This window comes from Lampetra planeri, chromosome 16 (genome assembly GCF_965212315.1).
Source record: "Lampetra planeri chromosome 16, kcLamPlan1.2.h2, whole genome shotgun sequence".
Taxonomy (NCBI): domain Eukaryota; kingdom Metazoa; phylum Chordata; class Hyperoartia; order Petromyzontiformes; family Petromyzontidae; genus Lampetra; species Lampetra planeri.
The window spans coordinates 14018158-14042849 of NC_136122.1; the positions used below are offsets into that span (position 1 = coordinate 14018158).

General features: G+C 54.2%; 3 protein-coding genes across 3 annotated transcripts; all 3 read right to left on the bottom strand.

The window, feature by feature from the left end:
• Positions 1–1932: 1932 nt before the first annotated feature.
• On the bottom strand, positions 1933–9747 carry PSMC3 (proteasome 26S subunit, ATPase 3). Its single transcript, XM_078601691.1, has 12 exons — positions 9595–9747; positions 7415–7495; positions 6791–6916; positions 5996–6100; positions 5698–5760; positions 5417–5554; positions 4491–4634; positions 4207–4355; positions 3971–4067; positions 3708–3853; positions 3055–3136; positions 1933–2782 (listed from the first exon to the last, which is right to left on the bottom strand). The coding sequence occupies exons 1-12, from the start codon at positions 9634–9636 to the stop codon at positions 2672–2674; spliced, it is 1284 nt and encodes a 427-aa protein (XP_078457817.1). The 5' UTR covers positions 9637–9747; the 3' UTR covers positions 1933–2671.
• Positions 9748–12377: 2630 nt separating this feature from the next.
• Positions 12378–18362, bottom strand: LOC144723098 (transmembrane protein 178B-like). Its single transcript, XM_078601689.1, has 4 exons — positions 17922–18362; positions 17121–17234; positions 16624–16761; positions 12378–16390 (listed from the first exon to the last, which is right to left on the bottom strand). Exons 1-4 carry the CDS (start codon positions 18295–18297, stop codon positions 16146–16148), a joined length of 873 nt encoding a protein of 290 aa, XP_078457815.1. The 5' UTR covers positions 18298–18362; the 3' UTR covers positions 12378–16145.
• Positions 18363–18858: 496 nt separating this feature from the next.
• Positions 18859–22441, bottom strand: UPK2 (uroplakin 2). Its single transcript, XM_078601690.1, has 4 exons — positions 22186–22441; positions 21240–21383; positions 20663–20822; positions 18859–19509 (listed from the first exon to the last, which is right to left on the bottom strand). Exons 1-4 carry the CDS (start codon positions 22247–22249, stop codon positions 19302–19304), a joined length of 576 nt encoding a protein of 191 aa, XP_078457816.1. The 5' UTR covers positions 22250–22441; the 3' UTR covers positions 18859–19301.
• Positions 22442–24692: the final 2251 nt, after the last annotated feature.

Genomic DNA, 24692 nt, shown 5'->3' on the forward strand with positions numbered 1-24692 from the left:
ATATTAAGCGAGCAGAGCAGACAATGAGGTTGTGGGATCGCGGCGCCACGACCCCGTCGACCAAGCACACACGAGCAGAGTGTGCATTCGCCAGCCGGACGCCCGTCCAGATTAAACAGATTGAGTCAGACATTAATGAGTACAGCTGCGTTAGACAATAGCTCGAGAAGTAACCGGCACAACGCTCCATGTACGGCAAGAAAAACGAAGCACAGGTAGGCACACAATTGTAATTGGCCACGCGGGATCACGTAATCCTGGATTTTGTTTGAAGTCAAGGGCATAAAAATGGGAGCCAATAACCGTTCATACTTTTTTTTCTATCTACGTTACTTTACCGAAAGACCCAGAGTATGAATTCCTGCAGTCACGAAAGCTTCAAGTCAAGATAAAAACCATTCAGGTAGATCTCATCTTCAACAGCTTGGCCGCCAAGACCCCCCCTGCCGTCCTGCCTCCTGGAGCCGCTCGCAGCGTCCGTGTGATCCCAGCAAGTGCTGCTACGAGGCAGTGATAGTCGAGGTTTTTCGTCATCCTCCCTCCGACACTCACAGCGTCCGTGCGGCGCCATGAGTACAGCTGTGAGGTACGTGATAGGCGTGTTTGGGGACTTGGATAGCAGTCGGCTAGGCTCTGCTCGCAGAATATTCCCTTCGGGCAGTGCAGGGTTTGCGCCGTGAATAAACGTTAGCACAGAGCATCAGTGCGGTGTCTGTGATTTGTGTGGTGCGGCTGTGTGGGCGGACGCGCGGCGAGAGGGCAGAGCCGCAGCACGAGCGCTCGTTGATATAATCGCCTGCAGGGGCGCGCGCGTTCGCGCCGCCGCGCTAGCATTAGTGGTGTGTACGCGGGCGTGTGGAATAACCCCGGGCGGCGGTGAGCCAACAATTTAGCTATGTCCCTCAGAGAGAGCGAGAGGGCGTTAGTGCGGGGGGCCCGATGACCCGGTCGGCGGGGGCCTGGCAGGAGCCTGGCGGGGGCCTGGCGGGGGCCTGGCGGGGGCCTGGCGGGGGCCGATCGACACGGTGGAGTGGAGGGGGCGGACGTCGCGCCACACCTGCCCAACGAGGGCGGTGGGGTGAAGGCCGGCCCCCACAGAACACAGAATGATAGTCAAAAACCTATATTATGAACAAAATGATCGTGCGTGCCCCGCTAAAGGTGACGGTATGCAGCTCCATGGCGAGCGAGTGTGCAAGGCGATGGAACCACACCTGGGCTCAACGTTTCATTCCATGCGCCAGTGTCCATGCCAACCATGCTCCTCTACCGATGCCATGGTTACCAAACCGTTATTCTACAAGCTGTCGATGTCTATTGGTGTCCACTGCATGGCACTGCTGTACACATCACAATTTGGGTTTAATAAGCAGAACTGCATTGAGCATGCTGTAGCGACATGCGTTGTTATGGATAGTTAAAAACATTTTGCGGGGGGGGGGAACTTCGGCACTATTAACGTGGAAATAAAAGCACATATGTCCAGGTCACAATTTATTACTTCTAGAAAGCACTTTTTTGTGCAATTAACCCTTTCCATATGATTAGTTTATCATAAGTACAGAAGTGTTATAGCTGTTTTATTGTCACCTTTGGGCAGTGCCAAACTGTCCCTCAGTAATCAGGGAGGGATTGTCCACAAATTCCCCCAATGTATAAGGCAGCAGTAGGCAATGATGGCTATTGTGTACTGATTCCTGTCAAGAATGAAACCGCTATGCAGCTGTAGATAAAGCCAATGTAACAAGTTTTAAAAAGTCACGTGGTGTAAACACAAACAATGGTTTCCCTACAAACTTGCACCTGTGAAACATGGTCAATAGAAATAAACATCTGAATTACAGTGCAAGAAAAAAAACATGACACCCAGATTCGAAGTGGACTACTTTGTTGTTGGACAAACATTTCTTTCCAAAAGCAAATTCAGAAGCATTTCAGCAGAGAACATCTTTCATTTTATTACAAAAATGAAACGTCACCACAATTGCTCAAATCAGTCACTATTACATCTCTCCCAACGAAAGAGCACTTTGACTAAGTCTACCCATAACTCTTGACCCGACTGCCACATGGATGCCCCGCTCACTCACTCAGCCAGTGTCAGCCAGTTTTGCTTGGGCTGTGCGATTCACACAAAGGGCGGGGGTGGTTTGCTACCTGAACCCAGAACTCTACCCATCCATATTTCCAGCTTTGCCACTGTTGTGAATACACACCTACCCCCACCCTCCTCACTCACCTAATGGCACAGTGTCAGCACACCCAACACAGCCCACGTGGCTGATCTACTCAACGGAGGCCAGTTCTCCCCCCACTACCCCACTACCCAGAGAAATGTTTAATGTGTGCAAGGAACGTAATCCGCATGCGGCAACAAAACAAACTTGTACACAACATAAAAAAATGCCTTAATAAATGCCTTAATATCACCAGTCAACTACAGGCGGGGACATGCAATATATGTTTATTGTGGCATACGTAATTTGGGTGGGGGTTGCACACATGAGCTAGTGGTCTCGATTGGAGGGTGGGGCGTCCATACTGAAAATATTAAGAGCCACTGAATTAAGTCTTAAGGCTGAGAAAGGAACATCAATAAACACCGATTCATACCACGGATAAACACACGTGCCACCGGCCAGCCTGCGTGTGCCACAGAGGGGCCGCGGGTCTAGGCGTAGTACTGCAGGTTAGCCTTCTTCTTGGCCTGCACCTCCAAGATTCCGTCCATGTAGTCCTCATGTGTGAGCTCCGTGGCTCCACGGCGGAGCGCAATCATGCCCTGCCACACGATACGGCCGATGTGAGAATCCCACAAAGCACACAATACACATGCCAAATACACACAATGCATAACATTGGTGGTTCACAAAGTCATGGGAAGTAATCTGCGGACCTTGCAGATGTAAAGGTTTTCACAAAACACCATATGTTTTAGTACATGTTAGTCTGCCAAGATGTTTGAGGGTTGACAGCAGTCCTCAAGTCCAGAACGGTTTCAAACCACTGATGTATGGCATAACAGAGCCTCTGTAGTGTGGGTGAGGAACTCACTGCCTCCACACACACGGCCTTGCACTGTGCTCCGTTGAAGTCGTCTGTGCACCGTGCCAGCTCCTCAAAGTTCACATCGGGGCTACAGAACAGGAACACAATCATTAGGAACCACGGACTTGACCTTCCAGCAGGGCAATGCTGGGGTGTGTCATGATACCCGACCACTAAATCATGATCAATATAATCACTTGTACATTTGGTATTTGCCATTCTTATAGTGCAACGCTATCACAAAGACAGGTGCTATGTTTGACGCACTTAGCAGTAGCTTCGCAGGAGGAACAATATTACGATATGTAATCCCAATTGAGAACTTTACGGGTACATTACCAAATTTAAAAAGTCTGGACTGCGATTCCGACAAAATGGCCGACTATTTAAATGATGTCACGGGATCTTTGATATCCACACTAAAGCAGAAGGCGTGCAATATGTTATGGTTAACACAGCTGGAGTATTACCCATGGTGGCCAGTGTGTAGGATGATGCTGAATATAATGCTGCTGTGGGCGATGAAGATGACACCCACAGTATTCACAGTATTAACAAGGGGGGGCCTGCTGGATTCGAATTCCGAACCTATGCAACAAGTGGTGAATGCGCTCCCCGCTGGGCAGCATCACCGTCCCAGAGAGCCGTGCCTCCTCTACCTGACATTCATCTTGCGGGAGTGGATCTGCATGATGCGGGCCCGCGCCTCCTCGTTGGGCATCGGGAACTCGATCTTGCGGTCGAGCCGCCCTGATCGGAGCAGAGCAGGGTCCAGAATGTCCACGCGGTTCGTCGCCGCAATCACCTTGAAGGCACAAGCACCGAGACATCACGTGCAAAAATATACAAGGATCCTCCTATAGCTGTACAGGTAGCGAGTGTCTCTGTACGAGGATCCCGTGTTGCCTGTAAGACTGCGCACCTTGACTTGCGTGTTTGGCTGGAAGCCATCCAGCTGATTGAGCAGTTCCAGCATCGTGCGCTGGACCTCACGGTCCCCAGCCTTCTCGCTGTCAAACCTGCGATGCACGCACACCGCAGCAGCACAATGGCAACCCGGCCTTCCACTGTCACTCATGAGCAGTCGCCAACGCAGCAGTTTAAGAAAACAGCTCGAAGCTCCACCGCTGCTGGGATGGGAGGAATGGGGCAGGGCACCTCTTTGTTCCAATGGCATCAAGCTCGTCGATGAAGATGATGGTTGGAGCCTTCTCCTTGGCCAGCGCAAAGGCGTCCCGCACCAGCTTGGCACCATCGCCAATGAACATCTGCACCAGCTGTGGGCCGGCCAGCTTCAGGAATGTGGCCTGAGACATGCACATGTACGGAGTTTAGGAAACTCACACTCGCAAGTGTGGGCTCCCACTGCGGCCAGCATGGCCCGTGAGGACCACGCGTATGCGCGCCGTGTGTGCGTATCAGCACGTGTTGGGTGCTTGTACCTTAGTCTGAGCCGCACAGGCGCGGGCCAAAAGAGTCTTGCCAGTGCCGGGGGGCCCGTACATGAGCACTCCCTTGGGGGGTTGGATGCCCAGGTTCTCAAACCGCTCCTTGTGCGTCATGGGCAGCACAATGGCCTCCACCAACTGACAGAAACATCACAGCAAGAACTTCACTCTTCAGTATCGTGACTGACCAATCGCACTTCCCCCCTTCACCTGGTGCTTTCCAGGGTTTCACTGTAAGGGATCAATGCACTATACCCGGAAGCAAACAACACATTTATAACAATTCAAGTGATTTTATGCTCAAATTGATGCGGTGCACACCTTCAGTTTAGTCCCAAACTATTGGTGAACATTCCATGTTCTTATGGTAGGGATGAGTCTATCGTTGTGACAGCCACCTTTTAAGTTCCCCACAAAGTGGTACTTATTTTATTGAAACGGAGGGATTAGAACTCACAACCTTTCAACTACAAACCACTCACTCTCCCATTGAGCAACATGGCCTGATAATTATACCTAAGAAAATTATAAATAAATGTACAAAACTGGGCTGGTCGTGGGCAAAAACAGTTGTAGTAGTTCTGTTATCAGGGTGGTGGGCAGTATTGCTAACTCATCACAAGACGTCGCTAGATAGACCTCCTAAAGTCATTTATACATCACCAGACAACTTACCAAGTGTTCCACACAGTAAACTGTTAAAAGCTCTTTAAATCATGCCTAGCATTTCTCCAAAATCTTTCTTTACCCCAGAGTAAGAAGATACCTTGCTAGTCCTTTTTACAAAATATTATCACGAAAAAAATCTAAACAGATGCTAGATCTAGTAAAGAAATTGCTAATTTGGCAACACTGGTGGTGGTGGGGGGGAAATCAGTGTAAAAGCAGGAGCACTGTGCAATCCACCATTCACCCCACACCTCTTGAATCTGCTTGTCCAGACCGCCGACATCGCTGTACTGCTCCGTCGGTCGCTCGTCCACCTCCATGGCCTTGACGCGAGAGTCGTACTCTGTGGGGAGGGTCTCCAAGATCAGGTAGGAGTCCTTGTTCACTCCCTGTGAGGGGGACATAGTAAAGGTGGCTGTGAGCGTGCGGGCTCATGACTCAAAGGTCTTACGCTGCCCCACTAGCAGGGTGCTCTGAACGCGAGGCCACCCAACATGACCCAAGGAGCATGAGCGCATCACCGCTAACTTACCACAAGGTCTCCAGGCTTCAACTTCTCGGCATCAACCAGTCCGATGACAGGCAGAAAGTACGTCTGTGGTCACACACAATCAACACACATTAGCACCATCATCAACATGACATGAGGGCTGATGGAACACGAGGTGGAAGAGGCTGTACATTATTATAATGATTATCATCACCAAAACATATTGGCTGCATACTTGACCCTGAGAATGTCAACAATGGGGGGGCATTAAGCAATTAGAAGAGGTCACTGGGGAAAGGGCCACCCCACGACCACCTTTGTATCCCTGTGCGTCTGGTACCTGGCGAGTGGAAGTCTTGATGACGGCGCACTTGCCCTTTCGTTGAGAGTCCAAGTCCACATTGGCACCATCCTCCTCCTGCTCTGTGGGGTCTACATCCAGCAGCTGCTCACCACACACACACAAACATCATAAATGTAACGTAAACATAAAGTGACTGTGATGGCACTGTCGAAATATTGCAGGCGGCAAAGCATTCGCCCAGATAATTCTCTAGGCGCTGGTATGACCTGCCATAGTCTGTTGACGTTTTTATTGTAAGCTTAAAACATATCTTGTGATATCGCATTCACACACCGATATATTACGACTTGCTTTTACACCTTTTAAGTACAGGCAGTCCCCGGGTTACGGAAGACCCGACTTACAGCATTTTATAAGCACAATCCACATTTTTTTTACCAAAAACACCTGTACACCCTCATCAGACTGTTGAGGCAAGTGCTGGAGCAAACACCTATGAAGACCGGCACAGCACACAAGCGTGGGGTGTGGGCTGGCCCCACACCTGGCCACAATTTGTTTCCGCAGTGCTGATGTTGTACACATCGCACCAGGTACTCATTTATAGCAGTGCCAAGATCAGTTGAGATATCACTCACCACTGATTTTAGCCGTGGTTGGGAATCAAACTCAGGTCGCTGGGTTTTTTACAGTGTTCTTAACCAATACACAACGACAATCATAAAAACACACACATGCGACTGTACACCCACATCGCTATCAGATGCTGCTTGTGTTGGGGTCATATCAGTGGCAAGGTTTGCGTAGCAGCAAAGATGAGCAGTGACTTACCTCAATAACATTGGAGACCAGGTACGGCAGCGTCTTGTTCACCTTGATCTTCTCTGTATTCTCCTTGATCTTCTCCTTCATGGCTGTGAGCTCGTGGTTAATTCTCATCGTCTCACTCTTCATTATCTGTCACATGGCCAGAGTTGGGGATGAATTAAAAAGATATTTCACAACCACAATTACAGGACCAATTTCAGGATAAGTGGTCAGTTGTGAAGATATCAGAAATCAGAGAGTGCAGTTTATATAATCAAGCCACATCATCCCACCCAGCAGCTCTGCTATTGAGTGTGTAGTCATTGAAACTGCACTGGGGCCAATGGGCTGGAGTGGCCCAGACACCGCTACAAAGAGTCAATTAAATTGGAAAGTGGGCCACATTGTATTCCTTGCAAAAGGGCCCACGACAACCATGCTATGCCACTGATCATACCCATGGAATGTGAATCTTTGTATTTACAATAAAATTCTAAGATAATTTGCCGAATGTTTACTTTGTGGAAGGTAGGAGTTTGTTTTCTGAAGCACGTCTGTCAATTCAACGTCATTAAATGAAGTCTGACCCAGAGAAGGGTTAGACTGGAGGGTTAATATTATTTGGGGTTTTCTGTGTGCGATGAAAACCTTTATCTCATTGTCCAGGAGACGTGTGCGCTGTATGATTTCCTCCGTGCCCATCTTGAGAATCTCCTCAGCAATGCCATCCTGCAACACAAACCTCTGATTAACACGGTTGGATACATATGGTGTGAAAGAAGTTCAATATACATACATACAAACCATAACCACATACCTTTACCATTACTATATCACTCAACTACCACCGAATGACTATGATCGCAATTAACATATCAAAACCAGGAGCATTAAACCATCAGAAAAACTCCGGTCATACTCGAAGCAGCATTTGGCTAACCCTCGAAGACGATCACTCATTCTTGGTTCTTTCAGTAAAGTCACGTAGATAGAAAAATAATATAAAAGCAAGTGAATAAAAAATAAATAAAAAGCGACTAATGTAGACTGTAGCCTGGTTCTTAATCTGAGTGAGTGTACTGGCAGTCTATAATGTAGACTGTAGCCTTGTTTTAAGCTGGTGAGCGTATTTCCAGTCTATAATGTAGAATGAGCAATGGTTATTAAACTGAGTGAGTGTACTGGCAGTTCTATAATGTAGACTGTCGCCTGGTTCTTAACCTGAGAGAGCACACTGGCAGTCTATAATGTAGACTTATTCTGGTTCTTTCAGTATTCAAAATATGAATTAAAATAAAACTACATATAAAACTAAAAACACGGCGTTTCGATTGCAACACAAGCAGTCATCATCAGGGAAAGGGGAGTTAGCCTCTAAAGGCAAACTGTTTATAAAGGTTTAGAGATGGACGTAGCCTAAGTGTGTCAACAGCATGGACGGGGCAGCTAATGTTAATGTCGGATAAAACCCCGACACTGGCAGTAGATCCACACCAATTAAAGCATTGCACCTCGCTCCACACACCCACACTACTGACGGTGGAGGTTGACAAGAAAACACATATCAAGTCATGACCCAAAGTGGTTGATGACATCTTTCCAATGATTGCGGAGCTTATCACCATCCTCTCGGTTGAAATTGTGGCTGTGTCTGCATATATGGATGGCTTCATGAACGAATCTTTGTTGATAGCCAGTAGGCTTGCAAAGTACCATCGTCTTAGAGACATCAATTTCGTGTGAGCCACGTGCATTAAAATAATGATCAGCCACGGCAGAAGTATTGGTCCTACCGTGTTTCAAATATGCCTTATTCTTTTTATTTTATTACTGAAAGAACCAGAATAAGTCTACATTATAGGCTGCCAGTGCACTCACTCAGGTTAAGAACCAGGCTACAGTCTGCATTATAGACTACCAGTACGCTCACCAGCTTAAAACCAGGTTGCAGTCTACATTATAGACTGCCAGTACACTCATCAAGGTTCAGAACCCGGTCTAGTCTGCATTATAGACTGCCAGTTCACCGAGGTTAATAACCATTGCTACAGTCTTCATTATAGACTGCCAGTACACTCACCAAACGTAATAACCAGGCTACAGTATGGACTGCACATTCAACGTGTCGGAAAGACAGCCCTATTTTTTTCCCTTCTACGTGACTTTACCGAAAGAACCAAGAATATGAAGCCAAACATAGTTAAACCTCCGTTGTTACAGGACTTGGATGGGAAACTGCCCGAAACCACTCGGCGTGACTTGCCCAGGAGATAACACGACAGTACTGGATTATTGAATCAACCTGTACGGCGCTTTGCGTGTATTACCCCCTTCCAACACTCGGAATGACTCTCTGGGTTATCTGGCTTCCTCACACACGCCACTCATTCATCAAATTCATGGCCAGCCATGTAGCAGCAGCAGCACGCTCCTGGGAGGCTGCCACGAGACTCGGCGAGGCTTTCCCGGGTGCATGACTCGGACGAGCCTGGGTCGCCCAGACTCCGCAACAGCGGAGAATCTGGGACTCGGGCTCCGTTGAACGCCTCACGCTCGCAACGCGTAGCTTGGATAACTACTTACTAACTAGCGAGTGATTCGTTAATTAGTGATCAACCATTTACGGCAATCCGCGACTCTCTTCTAGACGATGCCTCGTCACGCCAGGCCGCAGCAGTCGCGTCGCTCGCCTCCCGCGAGCCCCCTTGACCTGCGGGGCCGGGAGGGCGGCAGGAGAGGGGCAGGGAAGGGGGAGCTGGGCCAGGGGCGAGGGGCAGGGGGGCGAGGGGCAGGGGGGCAGCGGGGCGAGGGGAGACGTCGCCGCTCACCTCCGCCTCGTCCCACACAGCTCCACTCTCCGGCGCCGACATCTTCACTCTACGCCGGAACGTGGACGCTAGTGCCCGCTTCACAGACTGCACATTCAATGGACGTTCCAAGAATAAAAATTAAAGCTCGTAAATTACAGGCATTTCTATCTCGTAACAAGCACGACTTTACCAAAGAGAGGACATGTGTAATGCTACGCGCGCTGCTATTATTTTATTTTAACATGTTTCTAGCAACCAAACGTCAGAACATTCCTGCGCAGCAGATTCAACAGCTATTGTATTTCATAGTATGCATGGAAATCACGCGGCGTCTTCCCACGCAAATCAAAGGGACCGAGGTTATTCAATCCCATACAACGGATAGGTGCACCTGCTGCATAAGAAAAAAAATTGGACAGATTGAGTCTTTCATCCAGCAGTGGATTGATCATGGCTCATGATGATAAGTCGCGTTTTACTATGTGTGCTTGTGTTTAACTACTCAAGGGATACTTCACCTATCGATGTCATTGTAACAGTTGGACACGGTGCTGAGGTCAATGCCATCGCCTCTGGAAGGCGAACTTCTAAAACTTCCAAAAAGGATCCTGGGCAAACCTCCTCCAATGACCATCATCTTTACCACCATTACCATCGTTGCTATGGTGACTATTACCACTATCAATACCATGGCCTCTATCATAACCACCACTGTCCTACACCCAATGGTAATGTTTGTAAACATCACCATCAACCCCATGACCACTATAATCTTCAATTTAATAACATGCCAATGAATCATCACCACCATCATGCAGATCACCACCATGGTGACTATCACCACGTCGCTTGTGCCAGGCTATGTGCACGTTGAGGCCACGTGAAGTGTCAAACGCCCGCCGGCAGGAGGTCACACACCCAGGTGCCACGGGTCGACTGACTGAGACGACTGGCCGATACACCACCTGTGCCCCCTACTGTGCCAACTCTCTGAGCTTTAGCCACCCGGCGCTCCGCTCGTTGTTGTGAGCGTCGCTCCTCCGCCCTCCGTTGTTGTTGGAGGGCGACTGACTCCAACTGCCCAGCAGCGTCCTTCACGAGCCTCCTCCACAGAGGCCGATCTTGACACCGCTGGTACCAGTCATTGGCAAGTCCACTCAGCTCCACATCCTCCTGTACCACATCACTCCATCTCTTCTCTAACTCGTGCCGCGCCCGTTTAGCCCCCTCGATCCGGCCGAACAAAAGCTGTTTAGGCATGCGGTGGCTGGGAATACGGGCTACATGACCCAGCCAACGCAGCCTTGCCTGCCGGAGGAGCTCACCGATGGGATTTTTCCCAGATCTTTCAAGGATCTGTGAGCTCCTCACACAATCCAGCCTGGTTAAACCCAGGATGGATCGTAGGCAGGCCAGCCTAAATGTTTCTAACTGGCGAAGATGTTCCATTAGGGGGGGGGGGGTCCACGGACACGCGCATCTGGTGCCACCCAGTGGCTAAATCTGAAAAATAAAAATATCCCACAAGAACCGAGGTCTTTACCCCCGAGTGTTACCAACATCAAACTGGGCCACTCCCACCTTCACCCACATCATTAACACCAAAGACATTGTCCGAGCCGACTTTTGTTGTAGAGCTTTAAATGAAGGAACATTTGCGTATGGTTGTGCAGTATTTTAGATTTCATGTGGCCCAGTGGTATCAACACCATCATCTTTACCGCCTTCAAAAATACCACGACCATCATAACCACCTTCACTATCATCCACACGATCACCTTCAAGACCACCACCATTACCATCATTCCCTCCTATGCTCACCAAGAAATGTCTGTCCGTCCCGCGCGTGACGTCACTCCACATGAGACCCACCCCCCTCATTAATATTCATGAGTCGGTGGATTTTTAGACAAACGCAGAGGAAGGTCGAGCTAAATTAAATAATTTATTACGCAAAGTCGCTTCAAATATGACGTTTCTTTACAGAAAGTGACGCTAAAAAAATCTATCTACGCAGCACAGTGCTACATCCGTGCGTGACGTCACTGCTAGCCCCGCCCCCCTTCATTAATATTCATGCCCGAGTGGAAATTTACACTAACGCACAAGAAGGTCGCGCACCCCTCCACAATAACCACGAGGGGGTGACGTCAATCCACATGCCGCACCCCTCCCCAATAACCATTAGCGGGTGACGTCACTCCACATGGGGCAACCCCTTCCCCTCATTAATAATCATGAGCTGAAAAATGTTTCTATTGAATATTTCAGATTTACTGCAATATACCCCCGTCCTTGGACAGGCAAAAAAGCTCGTCAACAATAACCGCCGTTCTCCACTACGTGACGGTGACGTCACCACAGTACTTGTGCCAGGCTAGGTGCACTTGAGGCTACGTGAAGTGTGGAAGGCCCGCTGTTGTCAAGAAGTCAGAACAGAATCCAGGTGTTATGGGTTAACTGACACGACTGGCAAATTCACCACCTGTGCTCCCCACTGAGCCAATTTTATGTATTTTACCCACACAGCGCTCCGCTCGTTGTTGTGAGCGTCGCTCCTCCGCCCTCCGTAGTTGTTGGAAGGCGACTGCCTCCAACTACCCAGTAGCACCGTCCTTCAGGAGCCTCCTCCTCAGAGGCAGATATCGACACCACTGGTGCCGGTCATTATCACCACCATCTTCACCACCATCGCTACCACCCTGATCTCAACCACCAGCCCTTGTTGGCTTGCGCCTGCTGTCCGCTTCTCCTCCGAGTCGCGTTCCCGTGATGAAACCACACGACCGCACACCGCTTCATACAAGTCGAGATCGCATTTATTGCAATGTACAAACGAGATGGCGAGACGCGGGCACGATGATGGCTCGGCCAGGGGCTGGCGACGAGGAGCGGTGATCTAAACCACGACGGTGATGGTGTCACGATGATGGTGATCATAACGTCGCGATGATGATGATGGCAATCATGATCAGGGCCACTCTGAGGTTTCTGGAGACCCGAGGCTGAATGCGACGTGGAGCTCCATCGTTGTCGACATCGACACAGGCGGCGGTGGGGCCCTCTGCTGCATGTCGGCGGGATAAATGTCCCCTCTTGCTGACCCCCCCCCAACTCAGGGTGGTCCTGATGATGACACCATGCTGACATTATGAATCAAGCTCTCATGATGATGACGCTTCCATGATAATGGTGGTATTATAGACGACGTGAGCACGGTAATCGTGACGTGCATGACAGCGGTAGTCGTGACACCGCGACGGGAATGATACTCGCCACACAATGTATGGTCACGTGTGCCGACGTCACAGTACAGAGTTGTCAAATTGACAAACTAAAAACATCGCAAATTACTTGGGAAAACCGCAAAGCAACATCGCCGAACCGACTGACAGCCTACCCATTCGCAGGTCGGTGCTGGGTACACCAGCCGCGTAGGGGTGGCTGCCACTGCAGGTCCCCTGTTAGAATGCCGCAGGGCAATGAACTGTTTGATGGGGGATGCGGAGGATGTGAAGCGAACCCTCGTGACGGGGATGAAAACACGGGGTTGTGACCCAAAGTGTGTCTCGTGGCAGCACCAAGCAGACCGCGCGTATGGGTTTGTGTCGGGGACAGGGCGAATGAATGGGTCCCGATGTCCTCCCTTCACCTGACTCATTTGGCAAGCGACGCGAAGCAGGCAGAGCGTGCAGGGACGCAGACACACGCCTCGCCGCCGCGCCTCCTACTCCAGTCGTGGTCACAGAGAGCGACACCGCGTTAGTAGCCAGCTCGTAGTGCATAAGTACACGGGAACATGCGCCACACACATAGGCAGTACTTGCTCCAGAAACACACACAGCACACACTCCGCACACCGGATAGTCCGCATACATACACAGACACGCTCTATAGACAACATCGACATACACAGGCACGCACACACACAATCCACACACACGCCATACACATACACAGGACGCTCACTAAAAAAGGCACACGCTCCACACACAAAGACACACACGTTGCACACACGATAAAGACCTAAGATTCCCCCGAAATCCCGAACAGACTGCTGGGGCAAGTTCCGTTAACGGGCACCTATTAAGGCCGGCATGGCAAACATGGTGGTGAGCACCCAACACCACGTCCGGTCGCCTTTGTCTCCCCAGTACTGATATTTACATACCGCACCAGGTACTCATTTAAGGCTGAGTCGACCTAATGGAGAACCAGGACCGGTTCAGATATTCGTAACTGATGTTGGCTGAGTGGGAATCGAACTCGGGTCGTCGGGTTCGTAGTGCAGTGTGCTAACCACTGCACCACCGATGCCGACTTGCACTCATAGACGCGCACTCGATACGCACAAGACACACACACACACGTACCGCACACACAAGCGAAATCAGCAGCCCGGGCACGCAACTTGACAGTGCATCCACAATACTGATGTCGTGAAGCTAGTGATTAATATCATGGCAGTGGAAATCCATTCTGAATGCGCCCTTCCTCACACGATCCACCAACCCCAGCTCTCCACATTCACACCACACAGGCTATATGAACCATATCTTAGCGAGCAAACCGAGCACTGTACATTGGTCAACACAATGAATAAATTAACAAAACTATTAAATATTGTCCTTGAAAGGAAATACTGTACAGGATTCTACTTTTCGAACCCGTGCCTTCTGGCGTGGCGTTGTGAAGACGGGAGGCTTCGCGGCGCAGCGGATACCGTGGTCTGTGCAGTGGAAAAGCATCAACTTCAATCACAAAATCTCCCCGTCGAGCAGGAGCAAAACCGCCGAAGAGGGGCTCCAAGCGACGCCCCTGGTGGCGGGTGCAGCAGTGATGGCTGTGGACACGCGGGCCCGGGCAGACAGAACCAGTCTCGAGCTCGCCCCAACCACAATCTCTACCTAGCTGCTCGTGCTAGACCTACCCTTGACCACAGCTAGCCAACCAGCCACGAACACGAGCCCGAATGCTAACCTCTAACCAACCAACCGGGCTCTGGCATTATCCCTCTCACTCACCCCGACCTTACTCCTAACAACTACTGCTTCAGTAGCGTAGCTATCGACTGTGCAGGGAATTCAGCTGCGCTGGGGTCCACAGACCAGAGGAGCGCAGGCGCTGTGCTAGGAAGAGAGGGTCATTAGGAAGGGAGCCAAATTTAACATCTTGCACTAGGGCCCATGTCAACCAGCAGACACGACCTATATCCCTATCTAACCACGCGACGTCACTGCCCCCACCATCGGTGCTCAGCCAGAGCTCCTAACCACGGTGTGTTCGCTTGGTAGTGTTGGTGGCGACATTACACTGCCAGAGGCTCCTCGGGGAGAGGGAGGCGGTTCTCTGCCCTGGCTAGGGAGCTGAGGGAGACACAGAGACGGGCACTGGGGTCAACGGGCTGGCAGCTGAACCAACGACGAGACCACAGGGAACCCCGGCTTTGCGCGGGGCCCATTTCTTTATACTCAGAAATTAAGCTTCGATTAAACATTGAAACAATGAGCCATTGTATTTGCAGTGGACCCACAAGCAGAAATATCTCACCACGTTGGCCATAACTGTCCCTTACAGCATAGACATATCTAATACGCTAACGTTTCGGAAAATGGCCCTTCTTCAGGACATTGCTAATTTCGAATGCGGCGATTGATTTTTGCAAATGTGGCACTCCATGCCATAGGGGCACGGCCACTGGTACGAGGTGACGGCTGCTTCAAGGTGAAGAGTCGCGATCCGTGTACTCTACAAGCAGCAGGGATTCTAAACTCAGAGCGACGCTTTCCAAGTCCCAGGCCCCTGCTCATCGGACCCTCGACTCCACATCCCAAATTCCAGACGCCCTGAGCCGCAGACTCGGAACACTTGAGCTGGGATCCCCAAATCCCATACGAGGCTGCGCCGGGCACACAGCACGAGTGTCACCCCACGTCTCGGTGACCCCGACACGAATTCGTATGTACAAAGAATAATCATAACAGCGATGATCGTAAAAACCCCCAACACACACAGACAAATATCCCCATCACAATTTGCATTTCTCATCTATAGTGTTCAGTAAACGCGATTCGAACACTGAGGACACCAACCCGGACGCGTCGCGGCGCCAGTGGGTGTCACGTGGTGAGGGGGCGCCGCCCCGTCTAGAGTTCACAACACGCCCGGCACCCGACGGATTAACACCTGGAGAGATACACCCGGTGAGATGCACCTGGCAGATTAACACCTGGTGGGTTAACACCTGGCAGATTAACACCTTCTGAAACTCACCCGGCAGACTCATCACACCTGGCGGATTCACACCGAAGAAGCTCACGACTGGCCCCTCATCCAATCGCGGTGTGCACAGGTGGCCAGATGCCGCGAGGAGGTGGAGAGGAACGAGGGGGGTAGGGGGGGTGGTTGATGGAAGAGGGGGGTAGGTGGGTGGATGAGGGAGGGCCCCCCTCGGTGCATCTCTCCGCCCCCCGCAATGGTAAGGAAGGTTTCGGGGAGGGAGGGGGGCATATGACCACGTACGCGGCCCCGTGGGTTTCCTCCCCCGCCGAGGACAGGGCGGGCGAGGATCACACCATCCCGTTCTCGGAGAGGGGCTTGGGTGTGGCAGTCCGTGGCCCGGCTAAGGAGGGGGCGAGGGTGCAGAGAAAGCCGGCGAGCAGCGCCAGCCCCAGACCCCCCCACGCGCAGAACATGGACCAGCCGTAGCCGTGGGCGATGTCACCGGGGAGGCTGAAGACACTCTTGGGGAAGCGAGACAGCTCGAAGTTGATCTCGGCCACGAAGGTGCAGAGCGAGATGATGCAGAAAGTTCCTGGGAGGGTAGGGAGTGGGGGGGGCACTCAGTTGTGAAATTTGTTTAGTGAGCATATTTATTGTGCGTTAGATGGGGCCCCATGCTGCTGTTGCCAATATATTTTCGATTACCGGATAGCATTGGCTATGAATTATAATTGCAACATTGTTGTGCTTGGATTTGATGCTGTGCTACTCTGCACGGTGTGCTGCCGTGCTCGGTGTGCTGCTGTGCAGGGTGTGCTGCCTCACCGCCCATGAGGAAGAGCAGCCCCGCCACGTACTGCATGAGTCCGCGCCCTCGGCACCCGCCCAGGGCCCCCACGACCCAGCCAAAGGCCACAACGGCCACCGCCATCCCCAGAAACCCCACGGTCATGCGCCGCAGGTCTGAGCGAACACAGACAGCAGTGCGGGAGCGTGTGTTCATGGGTTACTCCGTGAGTATTGCTAAGTGCTGCTCTTATCATCAGCAGCCATTGTATATCCACTGCTGGATGAAGCCTCCCCACACAGCCGCCATCCCTCACGGTCCTGTGCTGCTACCATCCGCCTCGCTCACTCCGACTCGTGACCTGCTCGGTGGGCCGTGCTGGGTGTGCTGCTCCGCTGGGTGGGGGCACCTGCTCGTGGACGGTGCATTCACGTACTGACCAGGTGTCCCGCAGTGTACTTGCCCGTGAACGCTGCTCAAGTGTCGTGAGTACCACTTGGGTGCCGCCCGTGAGTGCTGCCCGCGCCGTACTCACGCAGAGAGTGCCACTCGTCCTGGCGCAGGGCGAGCGTCACGTTGTGCGCGAGGTTGCGCGGCAGCGCGGCGGACGAGAAGTGGTAGCGCACGGCAGCGCAGCGCGGCACGGCGCCTGCACGCAGCACCCAGCAGTAGCAGCAGGGGCAGCAGCAGCAGCAGAAACCGCCGCGTGTAAACAACACGCCCCCTCCAAACCATACCCCACCCCGTGAGCGCGACACGCGGGGGCAGCGACCCGCACACAGGGGGGTTCGGGGTTTAGGGAACGCGACGGGAGACCGCCGTGACCCGCGCGAGGGGGACAGCTTCGGCATGCGGGGGGGGGGGGTAGATACCAGGGGCAAGGAGCGCCCAGGGACCCAACGAGCACGCGTTCCGCCTCGGTAGAGTCGGCCCCGTGTGAAAGAATGGCGGCGTTCCCCCCGTTGTTTATCAGGCGCCGCCATGGCCAAGCCGTTGAGGAAGAACTCGCGAACCCGAATCGCGGAGGTCTCTTGTCCCCCGAACAGGAGCGGGCGGCGCTTGGGGAAGAAAACAATCCCCCCCCCCCCCCACTCGCACACTCACACGGCGCAGGTTACACTAAGAGTGCTTTTGCATTGTCCTCGTCGACTGCCCAGACCACGGTCCTGATCCAACAACAACAACAACACCGGCGGCGGCGGCGTGAGACACACGAACCCGCCTGCCCCAGTCGCGTTGAAGTCCGCGGCCGCCGTCAGCACCACGGACAGCGCCCGCTGCCCGCGGTGCCGACGAGCACCGCCCAGCCGACCACCACTCGGCCACCGCCGTGTACCTTTGGCGATGAGGTCGTCGATCTCGTCGTCGAAGCCCAGGCGAAAGCACCTGGTCCAGAGGCCCGTGTGCGTGGAGTTGTAGTGCCGAAAGCAGGCCGCGTCGGGCGTGGCGGAGCCCCAGAATTCTCGCCGATGCCGGGCGAATCTTCCGCCCCGCTGCCCGCGCGGCCTTTGTCTGAGCGGAAGGTTGCTGTTGTAGTTGTAAATGTACCCCGGGTCGTTACGGCGACTGAGCGAGATGCGGCAGCGCTCTTTGTGCTGCCGCGTGTCCGTCTCGTACCAGTGGTCGGAGCACGCGGCCACGGCGAGCAGCCCCAGCGCGCACAACGCCAGGGCGAGCCCCGCGCACAGCAGCACCCGGGCAGCAGCAGCCATGTTAGCAGCGGTAGCAGCAGAAGGAACAGCAGCGGTAGCAGCAGCAGCAGGAGGGGGGGGGGGGAGTGGAGGGGGCGGGGCGGCGTGCCGGAGGATGGGGGCGCTAGTATGACCGGGCCGTCGCCGTGAGAGTCTCTGCGCCGCGACGTCTGGGCAGCATCGCCAAGAGAATTCGCGTGGCCGCGGGAGGCTGAGCGGTGGCGCCCGGGATTATTGTTGCTCAGAGCGGCGATTTACCCGAGCCCGGCGCTCCGAGACGGACGGGGATCGCCTGCAGAGGGCGCCACTCACCCGTGTCCAGAGACGAGAAGGGCGGGAGGAGAGGGGACGCGGTGAGAGAGACGCAAAGAGAGGAGGAGGAGGAGCGCGGAGGAGACGGCATACGCGAGAACGGACGAGAAGGAAGGGACAAGAGGGAGAAGCTAAGAGGTGGAACAAGATTAAGAGAGAGAGAAGAGGGTAAGCTAGAGCGAGGGGATGAGGGTAGAAGAGATGGTTAAGGTAGGAAATTGGGAGGAGAGGGTCGTAGAGGGGTCGACGTCGGGACTCGGAGACAGGGTCGGCAGTTTCAGATTTATTAATTCACGGACGCGGTGATCGCTGCCGCGCGGTCACAGGAGCGGAGCAGCGATGTCTTCAAACGAACGCGGAGTAGAGCCAGGCGACATTTAAAACGCGATACAGCATTCACGCAGTCAACATTTAAACACCACACTGCCTTAAACTCAACTACACGGACCCTAGGCAGGAAACGTACAAGACAAACGCCAAGAAGATACAGGGGTCCTTCACATTAGACGAGGGGACGAGTACAAGGGGGGTCCCTCATCCGGCAAGCGAGATGCCACGGACCCGAGTGAGTGGGTCTGATGACCTGAGCGTGAGTCTCAGGATCTTAGGAGTTTGGGGTTTCAAAGTATTGGGGTCTCGGGGAGGGGGTCTCGGGGAGGGGGTCTCGGGGAGGGAGTCTCAGGGAGGGGGTCTCGGGGAGGGGGCCCTCCCTTTCAATTTTTGTTTCCGAGCAGCAAGGCGGCGACGAGGATGGCAATGAGCAGGAAGATCAGGACGGAGAGGATGACCGTGATCACCACCATTCCTCCCGAGCGCGAGAACGCCTCCGCGTCCACCGCGCTGCGGGGGGTGCGCGCATTCGCCGTGCTGAGGATCCCGGGCACGGACTGCACCCCCGACGTTGGATGGCGGAGAACCACCCTGTGGGGGAAAGGAGGGTGGGGTTATTGTTTAAGAATAGTTCCATCCCTATCCAGGATAGCCTCACGGAGTCTCAAACTTCTTTCAAGGAGGGTCCTGCCACCTTTTTGTGGCAGTGGGAAATCCCAAGTGAGTGATTTGTAGACATGTTTAGCACTGCGATGCGGTATTTGTCCAATTCTGGTTACATTGTGTGGGGGGTTTTAGCCATGGGAGAAAACCAACGAACCCACGTTGCATCCTGCACGCACACAGCGAACACTCGGACCGTGCGTACACGTGTGTACCTTGCATGTTATTGTTATTAGTATTACCCTTGTTTTCCCAGGAAAGCTCCTAGCGGAGTCTCAACTGTTGTCAGGATGGTCCTACCAAGTCTTGACAGTAGTGGGGGGCAATGTTGCTATGCGAAATACCAATCAAGTAATTTGCATTGGGTAATTTCTGAATTGGGATGTTTGGCCAATACCGGTTACATTGTAGGATTTGTTTCGGCCCATGCGGAACAGGGGGAGAACATGCAAACTCGACGCAGAAAGGTGCCCCGGTTGGAATCGACCCCATGAGCTCGCTGCGAGGCGCGAGTGTGCTCACTGCGCTCTCAGCCTGCGCACAAGTGGGATGATTGGTGCGCGGGGGTGGAGGAGTGAGGCCGGGCACAGGGCTGAGGCGTCGCCTCCGTAGTTCCTGCGCGGAGGGAGGCGCTGTAGCCGAGGGGACGGGACGCGCGCCGCGCGGTGTCCTGCACGGACCACCCCGTCGCCTTCAGTGTCTCTTCAACGTCTATGTTTTAAAACTTTTATTTTTTATACATTAGAGCGATCGGCTCGTAATCTAAAAATTGAGAGTTCAATTCTGGTTGAGGGGGTTGACTCGGTTCACGGCTCGATTCCAGTGGCCGCCCTGATTAATTCTGCGGGCGTATTAACGGTAGAAAAAAGTCTGCTTCGCAGTGGACGTGAAAGAGTCCTTGCAAATTATTCAATTAGGATGACATACAGCAGCAGCCATCGCTCTCTCCTGCGAAAACTTGGCAGGACCCTCCTGAAACAAAGTCATGGGTAAACAAGCGGAACGATAATAAACAGATTCCGGCTGCTTGCCGTGTTTCCCAATCGGGCCCCATGGCCCCATGACCACGTGCGCAACTCACGAGTAACTGGTGCTGGGGGTGAGCCCCGTGACCCGATAGGCCACTCCGCTGGGCACGGGGATGCCCGGGCCCTTCCCGTCGTTCCCAGACACCACCTGCCCCGACACGGCCCGCGCCACGCGACACCCCGGCACCGCCACCTGCCCAACGATCACCTCGACTGCAGGAGAACACACGGTGGGCACGTCACACTCCGCCCCGGGGGCACCGGGCATCACACTCCGCCCTGAGGGCACCGGGCATCACACTCCGCCCTGGGGATACTGCCCCGCCCCCTGGGGGCGTGGATTGGGGCGGTGGCAATGGTTGCTTGCTCTGTGATGACAGCACACATTGAGATTGTAACCCGATGTAAGAAGGTAGAGGGGAGGTGAGGGTAATAAGGACATCTGGGCAGGTGAGTGGAGGGAGGCGATGGGGGTAGAGGGAGGTGGAGGAAGGGTGTGGGCTGGAGACAGGTGAGGGAAAGCGGAGCAGAGGTTGGTGGAGGGAGGTGAGGAGTGATTATGAGGGTGGTCGTGATGGGGTCTGGAGGTGGAGGGAGGGGCAGGTGCCCGATGCGTCGCGCGAGACTCGCCTCCCGTCGTGTTGGGCGTCACGAAGATGTTGAGCATGGTGCCCGCGATCGTGGAGATCTCGCACGAGGGCACTGCGAAGGCCACGGACTGAGGTGTCTGCGCCGCACGAACGACGCTGGTGTTCAGCAGTTTCACCTGATAATCTGCAGGACACGATCATCCACCCATCATCAAGACCGAGACCTCGCTCGCTACCGAAGCGTCCTACGGGGATGTCCGGGCCCCGCGCCCCGCTGCCCCGCGCCCCGCTGGGCAGGGGGCAGCACCCGGGCACCGCCACCGGGCAGCGACCACCGCGGCTGCTGTGCAGCAGATTCACAACCTCCGAGATCTGCCCTTTATCATCGCACCCACCGACTGAAGTCATCAACATCCTCGTCAGCGTGCCACCAGCTGCCCGCGTTACTCAAGGCAATGATAATGCCGAGTCGACAGCGATGACAACCTGGGTTTGATTCCCGGTTTAAAGCGTGATTTTGACCGGTGTCTCGGAATGAGCGAGCTGATGGTCTCAGCATGGTTATGTTGATGTGGGTCTGATAATAATAAAATATATATCGCGTCAACTGCCATGCCACGAACTTGCGGAAGCACGTGTGCATTGCCCCATAGCGTGCGGATAAAAGATGACCTCTTGTGATGTCACTTTCCGAGGACCGTTCTCTAACACCGACCGGGTAATTCGATGTTGAACGCGAGAATTTCTCATGGAAAGATGACCACGCGACGATCGGGCCGATTAAACCAGCGCTCCAACTGGGAGAGAGAGAGACGCGAATAGATTCCACCAAGACGCAGTGCGAACTTCACAGCGGCGACAGACAGGCGCACAATGGGCGACTCTGTGTGCAGGAGAAATATGCGTGAGACCCCCAGTGGGAGTCCAAGTCAGAAGCTCGCTCGCCACAACCCCCGAGGTCCAGGCTCCCCCTCGCCACCGCTCACCTGTCAGCAGGTGGTTGGCTCCGCACCGCAGCGCCAGCGCGAGTAGAAGCGCGAACCTCAGCATCGTGGCGGCGGTGGTGGTAGTTGGTTCTAATCACTCGGTGGTAGCTGGTTGTAGTTGGTAGCTGGCTGTGGCGACACCTCGACTCCTCAAGGTGGCACTGATGGAGGCGAGGTGGGGGGAGTCGGCTTAAGAGAGCGGAGGCCGCGCCCAGGAATGCACCGTGGAAATCCTCGACTCGCGCATTCCCGCACCTCATCGCTTGCATGCGGACGGGGTTGGGGGGTAGGGGGTGGGGGTTGGGGGTGGGGGAGTGCTCGAGTAGCGATTAGCGCGCTCCACTACGAACCCGCCCACCCGAGTTCGATTCTCGCTTACGGCCAACACCAAAGACAATTATCTGGGCCTCCCCTAGGTCGATTCAGCCTCAAATGAGTACTTGGTGCGGTGTGTTAACATAGCCACTCGGAAGAAAAGGCGGACTGGCCTGGTGTTGGCCTTCAGAGGTGCTCGCTAACAACACCTGCCGTAACCCGAACCGTTACACTGTGAGCGCCCCACCGCCCTCGCTGGGCAGGTGGGGCGCTAAGTTCGCCCCCTCCACTCCCCCCTCCACCGCCTCGCTCAGCTCGTGCCGGGCCCCCGCCGATCGAGTGATCGGCCCTCCCGCGCGCTCTCGGAGAGACATGGCTGGCTGACCGCCGTACAGGGTCAGTCCTCACTCACGTGCACTCACCACCACCGCTAATGCTCACGCGGCGGCGAGCACGCGCCCGCACTGCAGCTGACGCGAAGGCGGCTGCGGGAACACGCGCGCCTGCGGGCGGTTATATTCTAAAACGCGCACGCCACACAGTCAACGCGACAGCGGCGGCGGGAACACGGGCGCGCCGACGGGGATTGTTCTATTCTACCCCGCGCCCCCACGAAGACTCACGCTCAGCGGCGGCACGAACGCGCGCGCACCTGCGGGCAGTCGCTCAACACACACTCAAATCACAAACACTGCACCGAGGCTCTGTGCTAACTTTTATTCACGGCACAAACCCTGCACTGCCTGGAGGGAATATTATGCGAGCAGAGTCGAGTCTACTGCTATCCAAGTCCCCAAACACTCACACGCCTATCACGTACCTCGCAACTGTACTCATGGCGCCGCACGGACGCTGTGAGAGTCGGAGGGAGGATGACGGAAAACCTCGACTATCACTGCCTCGTAGCAGCACTCGCTGGCACGGATGCTGCGAGCGGCTCGAGGAGGCAGGACGGTAGGGGGGGGGGTCTTGGTGGCCAAGCTGTTGAACCGTTTTTTCGCTCCCCTTTTTATGCCACTTGACTTTGAAAATCCAGGGTTACATCATCCTGGGCAGCCAAACGTGGGCCTACCTGTGAACCGTTGTGTGTCTATACAATTTGAAGCCAATCGTTAGGGGCACCGCAATGTGATTTGCCTGGCAGGATCGGCCAATCTCCTGGCACCGGGAAACCGCGGGACTTCCCACCTCGGGGCCCTTCGGATGAAAACCCGTGGTGCCAGGCGATCCCCCGCCGGGACACTACGTATGTGTGCTGCGTGTGTGTGCTGCGTTTGTGTGTGCTGCGTGCGTGTGCTGCGTGTGTGTGCTGCGTGTGCTGCGTGTGTATGTGCTGCGTGTGTGTGCTGCGTGTGTATGTGCTGCGTGTGTGTGCTGCGTGTGTGTGCTGCGTGTGTATGTGCTGCGTGTGTGTGTGCTGCGTGTGCTGCGTGTGTGTGCTGCGTTTGTGTGCTGCGTGTGTATGTGCTGCGTGTGTGTGCTGCGTGTGTGTGCTGCGTGTGTGTGCTGCGTGTGTGTGCTGCGTTTGTGTGCTGCGTGTGTATGTGCTGCGTGTGTGTGCTGCGTTTGTGTGCTGCGTGTGTATGTGCTGCGTGTGTGTGCTGCGTGTGTGCGTGTGTGTGTGCTGCGTGTGTGCGTGTGCTGTGTGTGCTGCGTGTGCTGCGTGTGTGTGTGCTGCGTGTGTGCGTGTGCTGTGTGCGTGTGCTGCGTGTGTGTGTGCTGCGTGTGTGCGTGTGCTGTGTGTGCTGCGTGTGTGCTGCGTGTGTACTGCGTGTGTGTGCTGCGTGTGTGTGCTGCGTGTGTGTGCTGCGTGTGTGCGTGTGCTGTGTGTGCTGCGTGTGTGCTGCGTGTGTGTTCAGGGTGGGGGGCAGGGGGGAGTCGCGGCGCTTGCGGAGTTGCTCCACGGCCGTGGCACCACAACACGACCGCTCCCCACTCCACCACCACCACCACTCCACCACCACCACCACTCCACCACCACCACTCCACCACCACCACTCCACCACCACCACCACCACCACCACTCCACCACCACCACCACTCCACCACCACCACTCCACCACCACCACCACTCCACCACCACCACCACTCCACCACCACCACTCCACCACCACCACCACTCCACCACCACCACTCCACCACCACCACCACTCCACCACCACCACCACTCCACCACCACCACTCCACCACCA